Below are 10,502 nucleotides of genomic sequence, written 5' to 3'. Positions count from 1 at the left end.
AAAATTTGTATAATACAATATTTAGCATTATTTTCAAAAAGTCTAAATAATTCAGTCAAAAATACTTCATTAAATAATTTTAACCTACTTTATTTTTAATTTCAATAATATCTTTATTTATATTATTGTATTTTTTTACGAATTTAACTTAAAAGGTAAACAAAAAAACAACATGACATAATATATGTTATTTTTAATTTTTATTTTACTTCATCCTCTTTAATTTTTATTTTACTTCAATAATTGAATACGCTTCACATCATTCATGTACACTTTTAATTTTTCTATGTTATCTATATTGGATTTTATTTCATTGTATTCTATTTTTTTATTTACATTGTGTATTTTTCATTATTAAGAAACAAAAATTATCTCAATACTCTAATCAAATCAAACAAAGACACTTCCATGTATCAGTTTCTATAGGCAGTTTTTTTTTTGGACCATTTTTGTATTTTTTTTAACTCCTTCCAAAAAAAAAAGAATAACAATAAACCCATGAAGCTCATTTTATAGGAAGAGGAAGTCCAGCCCAATCAATCCTTCCGTTTGCACAGAAGTTATGTGAGGCGCCATAACGCCAATTGCAAGCCAGCCATGAGGAGCTCCTCTGAAACCAACCTGTCCCGCCATTTTTTCACAGTTCGACTCCTTAATCACGTGTCCCTCAGGCATTCAGGCAGAAGAAATAAAAGAATCTCTGTATACATGTTGATCTGTATACTATAATTTTCCTATTAAATTAAGAGTTATAAGTTAAAGATCACCATAATATTCTAGCTAATAACCGATTATGACCTAGATAGATATGATGAGTTTATTAGTTAGGGTGTTACATATTTCCCATCTGTCTCTACTTATTTTTTCCTAGAATATTATTTTTATCTACCAATTCCAATATATCCTTTCAAGATCCATTAGACCTATTGCACTTATGATCTCCCACAAAAGTACTAGTATCAACATTATAGCATGAGTTAGCAACCTTCTTCCATAGTCCCTCGTCTTCATCGGACAACCTCCATCACCACTTAATCACCATTGCTGCATTTTTCAGCACCATATTGCCAACCCCCAAATCTCTATGTTTCTTAGGTTTTTGTATAGTGTTCCATTTAATAGCTGGACTCACTCTCTTTTCTTTATTACAACCCAAAAGAATTTGATTTGCTACACATTATCTTCTTTTTCACCTGAACCAGCATTTTAAACAAATCCAAGTAGTACATTGGAAGGTTGTTTATCACTTATTTAATTATTACAATCCTCCTGGCCTTTGTTAGTAAACTAGCCTTCCATGATGCCAACCTCTTTTTTATTTTGTCAAGCAATGATTTTCACGTGTTTATCCTCTTTTGGTTTGCCCCTAAAGACACACTTAGGTATGTTAATGGCAAAGCATCCACACTACACTTCATTGCACCTCTCAATCTATGTACAACCTGATCGTCACAATTCACTACCTCAAAATTAATCTCTAATCCAACATCATATCAAAGCACTGTAAGACGTGCCTATAACATCTCAGAACTGGTGGATTAGCCGGACAAAACAGAATTATGTCATCCATAAATTGAATGTGTGTTAGTGTTATTTTTCTGATTAAATTATACAGTTGGTTTTTATACTTTCAATAAAATTGTAAATTGGTCTCTATACTTTAAAATTTTATAATTGGATTCCTAAAAAGAATTAAAATTTGCAATTTAGTCCCCGCTGTTCAAAAAGTGTTTGGTTTAACAGAAGAAAAAGTCGTCAGATGAGGGAGGCGAGATGGAGGAAGGAGACGAGACCCAACTCATGAGCACAAATGCGGTGAAACCAGCGCGGCGGCGGTGAACCGAGATGAGAGACAGAGAGTGTTGGGATTGGGGTGTCGTTTTGGAAAGTGAGAAAGTGAGAGTGAGAGAGCTGAGGAGTGACGGAGTGGGTTTAAATAGGCTAGGGAATTTTTGTTCATTTTCAAATGGTTAAATTACATGGTTGATCCCCATACTTTTACTAAAATTGCAATTTGATTCCTATTGTCAAACATGTACAGCTCACATGTTTAAAATAGAGAATATTCTGTTAAATTAAACACTTTTTGAACGGTTGGACTAAATTACAAATTTTAATTCTCTTTAGAGACTCAATTATAAACTTTAAAATGTAGAAACCAATTTATAATTTCACTGAAAGTATAGGACCGACTGTATCATTTAACCTATTTTTCTCTTTTCCACTTCTAGCCCTTCAACCACATGCTCTGTCACTATTCGATCAATCATCCTATAAGAGCTTCTGCCACCAGCACAAATAGAAAAGGTGAGATTAAATCACCTAGTCTAAGTCCTCTTTCCATCATAAATAGCTTAGTAGGAGAGCCATTAATTAAAACGAACATTGTTACTGTCTCTAACATGCTTTGTATCCATCCTCTCCATGTCCTCTCAAAACCCATTCTTTGAGACACATGATCAATGAAGCACCACCTCACTGAAACTTTTGAAATCTAGTTTTAATATCACTCCCTCCTTCCTTGTCTTTTTTAATTTGTTTCCTTATTCGACTCAAAGATTCGATTTATATACTAAAAAAGTTTTGTGTGTATAAGGTTTTAAGCCAAAAAGTGGCCTTTTTTGTCCAAATATTTTTCTGAGCCCGAAATTGAATTTTGTCTAAACTCTTTTAAAAATAAAAAAATTAAAAGATAAACAAATCAAGCTATATAACTAGTTTTTTCTTTAGTTTGGTGGATTGGACAACCCCAATCCTAATTAAGGCTCATTGGCAAGCTATATAACTAGTTAAACTAGTTATAAATGATTCGAATTTAAAAACTGAGGCCCATAAACAAACAAAAATAAACGGAACAATCCATACAACCCACAAAAGTACATTTTATCATGATTTTTATACTTTTGCAAAACTGGATTTAATTTGTGTATTACTAGTTAAAAACACAAAAGTACATTTTTAAATATGATCTCTCTTCATATAAGTTTTTTTTTTAATATTTTGTCTAGATCTCACTTAAAAAGAATATAGGGAGAAAAAAAATTTAAATAATCTATTTCCTAGGTCATTGTTTGGATGGTAATAGAAAATTAAAAAAATAAAAAAAAAAGAAAACAAAAAGAAGAAACAAATAAGAAGAAATAAATAATTTTCTTCTGTATTATTTAGATGTAAAAACTAAAAAAAATATAAAAAGAGAATATAAATATATCAAATGAGTTAAAATTGAGAATAAATTTTGAAAACATAACTTTTTTTTTGTCAACGATATCTTCCAGCTCAACAGGATAAAGTCTAATTTATCGCAAATCTAAATTTCCATTTAAAAACTTGTCATTGCATCCACAAGGCGAGATTCGAACCAAAGAGTAAAGTGACTACTCGATCAACTCAAATTACTTGAAAACAAAACTTTTAAACATGCTTTCTTCATATTTTCTTTCTGATGGAGGCAAGAAAATTTTTTTATGGGTCCCACAACTAAATTTTGTCTAGTCATTTTCTGTAGTGAATCAGACAGGAGAAAATGTCTTTTTCCCACCCATTTTATTTCCCCTCGTTTTTTTTCTTGCTTATTTTCTCTTGAATCAAACAATGTGCAAGAGAAAATCTTATACGGTGAGAAATTTTACTTGACAACACTTGGGAAAAAATTGATAAATAAATCATAATAGGGAGGCCAAAAAATATGGAGTAAATTACTAGAAAATGAGCATTGAATGACTACAATTTCCATTGAGTTACGAAAACTTCGTCAGTTACTATCAACAATACATACTCCACAAAATAAAAACACATGGATAGAAAGGCATCCAAATTGCTCTGACATCACAATTCACAACAAACTCGCTGTGTTACATGCAATGTAGAATCAAATACCAAAACCACCCTTCCTATCAACTATTTATTCGCATCACTTGCAGATTCCGGTGGCAATTTAACTATGCTTAGCTGGCCACCATCCTTCTGAGCAAAAGTAGCGGCTTTAATCTCATTGCAGTGATTAATGAACTTGCTCACCTCCTAATTTTACCAAGGTTGAAACAGAACAAGAATCAACAATTTGACCAAATTGCTTGACATGAGATAAGAAAACCAGGGGTAAAAGGTTCTATCATTGCAAATATATTATCCCAAAAGGATACAAAAATAGAGGAAGTGAGCCTATAAATATGAATGTTGAGCACAGAAATCGCTACCTGATAAGAAGACATCCTACATCCACATACAAATGGATGTTACATTTGTCGGACTATAAAATCTATTACATATCTGCAAATCTACACGAACTTTTGATATAATTTTTCTGGAAAAATTTGCATAAAAGCCACTAGACACTGAGCAATGCTTATGTTCCTCTAAAGGTTAACATTCTATAATATAATGGATGCACCAGATGCCATGTCCAATCTCACTTTGCAATTTAAGTTGCTGAGTGGCCTAATTTGTTTAAGTTTCAAAGGACAGAAATGGGTACTGCGGAGAACAACAAAAATTCCTAATGCAAATGTGCACTGAGATATGAAACTGTAAGATCCTGTCATCATTGTAGCTCAACCAAAAGATAAAACAGATAATAGAGTATAGAATAGAAGATGGAATAGAAGCAGTGGAGCTGAATTTGTTGAGTGGCCTAATTTGTTTAAGATTCAAAGTACAGAAATGGGTAGTGAGGAGAACAACAAAAATCCCTAATGCAAATGTGCACTGAGATACGAAACTGTAAGATCCTGTTATCATTGTAGCTCAACTAAAGGTTAAAACAGATAATAGAGTATAGAATAGAAGATGGAATAGAAGCAGTGGAGCTGAATGATATCATTGAGATATTATTCTTGCCTCTGAAAAAGTGAAAATGTATTAGGGAAGGCAGTAAGAAATATGCAGAATAAAATGGCCATACAGCACTACTCTAACAAGCCTAATTGGCAAAATGAATCCCATCTTTCCTTTCTTGATTCATGTATCAAATGTTTTGAAATCAATAATGTAGGGCATGGGTTAGATCCCCCCCCTCCCCCCAAAAAAACACACACACAAAAAAAACTGCTACTTTCTATTTCTTTCTCCTAAACCTACATAGGGTCTATAACAGAAATTCCTGAAGAGAAACAGATCCTCTGTACATGAATAAGAACAAGCTAGAGTTAAAAGTGAGTGAATCATAGCTTTTTCCACTCAACATATGTAAGATGGCACTTTGTCCAAAAGGGATCCCAATTCCCAAAAAAATAATCATATCCCAAATAAGATCATTATCACTTGAAACAAATAATTAGAAGCCCTGGAATTTCATTTCAAAATCAAATGCACTGCAAAACTAAGATCTGCAACAAAATGTTTGCTTCATTACGTGAGTCAAAACATCTGAACTTAGTGAGTAAAATCTAAACCGTTACCATAGGTAAAACCTAGATAACAGAAAGCCTAACCCCAAAAGATCTCACTTTAATGCAATGCCAAGAAAACATATGAACTCCCAACTCAAAATCTAAACCACACATTAATTACAAGTTTGGGGACAAAGCACGCCAAAGCATTTGACCTTAGAGGGACATTTAAATTTCTAAATGACGTATCAAAGATAACTCTTTCTACATTGGGAGGAGAAGTCAAGAATCGAAAATAGTTGCAAGCAAAAAAGTCGAGAGTGAACCCAAGTTCTACTGTTAAGGTCCTTGGAGAAGTAAGATTAAATGGCAAAAGAGGGACTCTACTTCATTAACATCTCTATCATTCATAAAAGAGGAACTGCAAGAACGACATCCTGAGAAAATTGACAAACAAAATCATTATGCAAGAACGATGCGTGAAAAGGCCAAGGGAAAGAACTTGAAGAAAAATACGGAAATCTCAGAGGCCAAATGCCTAACCCCCATCCCAAAAATCTTTGCTTGTCTGAAAACCTGTGAAGGTATGATTACTACATCATAACCAGAGACTCAAACAGCTGCATACAGATACATTGCTACAAAGATTTAGCACTCTTCCTTCCTTCCAAAACCAACCTTCCCTTAGCAACCATAAAGAATCCAATATTCCAAAAGAGTTCATGGGATTGCTACCAGTGACCTTCTGCCATTTCTAAATTATCGTTTATGACTGTTAATATGTTTACTAGCTTAGTTAATCGAAATTAGAATATATAATTTTTATCCAAAAAATTAGGGTTCTACATTCTTGAATTAGGAATAAAACTGGAGGTTGTGTGGAAAAACTAAGGAGAAAAAACTTCAAGTTTCAAAGCATTAAATAAATCGTTTTTTTTAATTACTTGAGTAGGGCAATCGTTAGCAACATTTGGAGTTCCAGCTAAACTATTTTTTCTTTTTCTTTTTAAACTGAACAACGACTAAAAAAGAAAAAAAATCAATGCAAATACATAATTAACATGAAAAAATAATTTAAAGAAAAAAAAAAAGAGAAAAAGGAACTTACACGATCGGCATCCATCTCCTTTGTTAACTTTGATGGCTTAACGAATCTCTTCCCTATAACACCGAGCGAAACGGTAACTTAATTAAGATAGGCCTTCCATTGAATCACTGTGTGCGTAATTAATAGAGAGATACAAGAAAGTACCTTTACGAACAGACGGCGCTTTTCCATGGCGATTGGGAGGGACTGATTTATTCTTCTTTTGCCCTTTGAAAAGATTAGATTTCTGTGTCATCTCGTTCTGCCGCTGATTCCACTTGCAAGGGTTTTTGAGTCGGAACTCAGGACTGAGGTTAGGGTTTTAGTCTCTGCAACTGCAACATCTTAAAGGAAAGCTTGCACAATTTTCTTTTTAATGCTTGAAAAAACTCAAAAAGTCAATAACTGATTATGTTATTACAAAATTAAATTGTTTTTACTTTGGCAATTTCGTCCTCCAATAAAAAAATTAAGGCAATTATATAAGAATTTTTTCTTAAAATAAAAAAGGGCCGTGTAACGAAAGTTTTTCATGTTAAATACTACTATTAATTGGAAAGTTCTCTGGTATTTAGTCTCAACTTTTGGATTTGAAACAATGAGGGGAACTAATAAAAATTTAATAAATGATTTATATTTGTTAAATTTAAATTACGACTAATTATAATTTAATTCCTTTAAATTATTTAATTCTAAATTTAACCTATTGGTTTTTAGAAAATTAATTAGATTGATTAAAAACAATAGGCTTTTTGTTGGCAATTAAACTAAACTCCTCAATAACTTATATACAAATTGAAGTTACTTGAAATAATTAATTCTATAAACTTAGTTTAACGAAACAATGTTAGATATGTAAAAAATTTTATTATCATTAATCAAGTTGTTAAAAAATTATAAAAACTTATCATCATTGTCTCAATATTTGAAGTCCAAAAAAAAAATCAAAATAAATTCTAATGCTACAACATAATTGATGATTATTATAATACTTTTGTTTGAAGTTTCGAAACTATGTATGATTTAATTAAAAAAATTAATTTAAAATATTTTTTGAAGTATAAATTTGTTTAATTATTAACAACTCTATTTTTTATATTTTAATTTTTCTCTTATTCCATTCTCCTCATTCATCGTCATAGTTATCAAATCTGATTCGACCTGGCCAGTTCGATCGAAAATTCGATTACTTAACCAAGTTGAGCTACTCGTTGAACCGTCCATACAACAGATTCGGTCAAACCCGGTTTGATCCGACAGTTTTTAACTTTTAATGCAAATCCGGTGATTTAGTTGGTTAATCCAACCCGGTCTAGGTCATGTTTATTAATTTCTTTTTGTTTTTTTTTCTTGAAACGACGTCGCTTCAAACCCACCCCCTCCCCTCTTCCCCTCTTTGAATGAACCTTAACTCCCTAAGCTTCGTCTTTGAGTGGAACCACCCCCCAGCCAGCATCATGCCCTCGTTTCTCTGTCTCTTCTCTCTCAAGCTTGGCGTCGGCAGTGGGCAGCCCCTCACCCTCACCTCGTAACTCTCTCGAGCTCAGCGCCGAGAGACGCTCACCCTCACCCCGTCACTCTCTCGAGCTCGGCATCGACAGCCCCTCACCCTCACCTCGTCTCTCCCCCCGTCATCAGTTCGTCATTCCCTCGGCGTTGTCAGTTCATCACTCTCAGTCTCTGGGTCTCTCACCTCGTCGCTCTCTCGATCTCTCGATCTCTCACCGTGAGTCTGTGACCCTGCGTTCGCTTCGTCGGAACCAGTGAAGCAGCATCTGCTCCCTCGGTTGGTGGTGGTGGTCGTCTTCTCAGCTAGGTGAGCTACAGTTTTCGACCTTGTGCTTTCTCTAGTTCAATGTTGATTTTGGTGAATCTGGTGGTTGTTGAATGTGGTTGTTGCTATTTTATTTAGTTTTTACAGTTGTTGTTGCTGTTATTTCTCTGGTTTGATGCTAATTTTGATGAACCTGAGCAAATTTTAGAGTAGTTGTTGTTCTTTCTGTGAATCAGATGCCGATCCTATCCAACCGCTAAGGACATAGACGAAATTCATGTTCCGATTGTAAACTCCTAAGATATTGGTGGATATTCTAGATTTTCTTATCCGATACCTAGATTTATCACTCTTGGGGATTGTGACATCTATGTAAGTGCCATCTAATGCTCCTAGACAACCCTATCTAATGGACAAAACAAAATAGTTATTATATACAAGTAAACTTGACCAATAAAAATTTAAGCTTTATGCAACACCTCACCTTAAACCATTTTCATCTGGGATCTATACAATCCTTTGGTACAGGGTCTGCTTTTGCAAATAAGATACTTTGGACACGCAAAATCGATCCTAATATCTTATGAAAATACGTACTAATAGTTTCACCAGACCTATAAAACCTAACTTGTACGCTACGATTTTTGGTATGATGAGCTAATATGATCAAGAAAGTTGCTACTTACTCGCCTATGCCAACATGAACATCTTCGTCTAACCCACCTTGAACTTCTAGCAATTCACACAAATTTGCAAATGCATTCAAACTCATTCTTAACTCCCATATGCAATTTCTATCTCCACCCGCCCCAATGATGTTATCTAATGCATCTCGCCTTAATGGCAATGTGTTCATTCTTCGCCCAATTGAAGAATGACCCCCCACCTTCTATTCCTAATATACATATATAAAGTAACTAAAAAAATAATATCAACGTGTCAAATTGTATTCTTATGATCCAGTAATATCCAACACATAGCTTAATTTGTTCAGAACGACCTATCATCACTTCTTAAGAACTCTTTAATTTAGTTCAGTTGCTATTTTTTTTTATAATTGTATATACATAAATTAGAAATAAAATTCAGAATAAAAACATACTAATAGACTTCAAAACTAAGTAATCAACCACCTGACTCAGATTTCATGAGCAAAACAGCAAAAAAATTATTGGAATCTAATTAAATATATATCAATAAAAATATCACTAAAAAATGATTAAGATTTTATAAGATCTGTACCATTGGATTATCTTGCATGATGCTCTATGTTTGTTTTGCCATATCATAACATTATTCTTAGACTTGTATTTATTTGTAAGAATATAATATCTTAGTTTACTTAAAAGATTTGATTTCTAAGTTGATGAAATGTTAAAGAAAGTAAATAATGATAATAGTACAAACGATTTTATACTTATCATGCATGAAAGTTCAAAATATGCTATTTAGATGATTCTAATATTGACATTTTTTATAATATATAATTTTTTTTATTTTCAAAAATTAAATGATGTTTAAGAATTTTTGAGAGTATCACACACAGATTTGCACAATTATCAAGTAAAGATACACAAAGTTTCATTATCAAAGCAAGTTTAGAATTGGAAATAAGTACAATAAGCTCTCAAATGGACTCAAAATAATACTTTTCTATCATCAAACTGATTCAAATTGAAACATAATACTCTCACCTTCTTTTTTTTATTTGTTACCATCACTTATAATCTATTTTATTGATCAGAATAGAGAAAAAATAATCTAACATAATACTCCAACTAAGCCCTAAACATAATACTCCAATCGAATTTCATTAAAAATATAATCGTTTCAGATATTGAAAACTATATGTTTATTGCGCATTTACATACCCAGAACAGAGAGAAAAGAAGATTACCCAACACATATGTGCTCGAAAAGAAAAAAAGATATCAATACAGCAACATACAAACACAATATACAAACAAACAAAAAATTACAATTATTTCAAACTTTGAATTAAGTTTTCTAGCACAGATGAAGGAAAAATATTGTGATAGAACAATAAAAAGCTTCACAAAATCAGGCACCACACACAAGTGAAGAAGACACAAAGCTACAAAAAGCCAGAAACAGAGGAGAAGAGATTAGAACTAGTTAGGGTTTGTGAAAAGGAGATGGAGACTGTCATAGAACAATAAAAAACTTCACAAAATCAACTAACACATACACACAATAAAGAATACATGAAGTTTCAGAAACAGAAGAAAAGAACTGAGAATTGATTAGAGTTTGTAAAAGGAGAATAAGATATTTAAAATTTTAAAAAAAT

At 32.6% G+C, this 10,502-nt stretch overlaps 1 protein-coding gene across 1 annotated transcript; it reads right to left on the bottom strand.

The window, feature by feature from the left end:
- Window positions 1-3,671: 3,671 nt before the first annotated feature.
- On the bottom strand, window positions 3,672-6,794 carry LOC107462837 (uncharacterized). Its single transcript, XM_016081516.3, has 3 exons — window positions 6,583-6,794; window positions 6,439-6,491; window positions 3,672-4,023 (listed from the first exon to the last, which is right to left on the bottom strand). Exons 1-3 carry the CDS (start codon window positions 6,671-6,673, stop codon window positions 3,901-3,903), a joined length of 267 nt encoding a protein of 88 aa, XP_015937002.1. The 5' UTR covers window positions 6,674-6,794; the 3' UTR covers window positions 3,672-3,900.
- Between the last annotated feature and the right edge of the window lie 3,708 nt (window positions 6,795-10,502).

The sequence above is a fragment of the Arachis duranensis genome, chromosome 8, assembly GCF_000817695.3.
Source record: "Arachis duranensis cultivar V14167 chromosome 8, aradu.V14167.gnm2.J7QH, whole genome shotgun sequence".
In the NCBI taxonomy this organism is placed as follows: Eukaryota; Viridiplantae; Streptophyta; class Magnoliopsida; order Fabales; family Fabaceae; genus Arachis; species Arachis duranensis.
Note: the sequence above shows the minus strand (reverse complement) of the source record. Positions and strands in the feature narration are given on the sequence as shown.

Bases quoted from the DNA above. Each gene is read 5' to 3' on its own strand.
- LOC107462837 (XM_016081516.3), bottom strand. From the start codon at position 6,673: ATGACACAGAAATCTAATCTTTTCAAAGGGCAAAAGAAGAATAAATCA. The intron at 6,492-6,582 runs GTACTTTCTTGT...TCGGTGTTATAG, and splicing joins AGCGCCGTCTGTTCGTAAAG to GGAAGAGATTCGTTAAGCCA. The intron at 4,024-6,438 runs GTAAGTTCCTTT...TGGTAAAATTAG, and splicing joins AGGAGATGGATGCCGATCGT to GAGGTGAGCAAGTTCATTAA.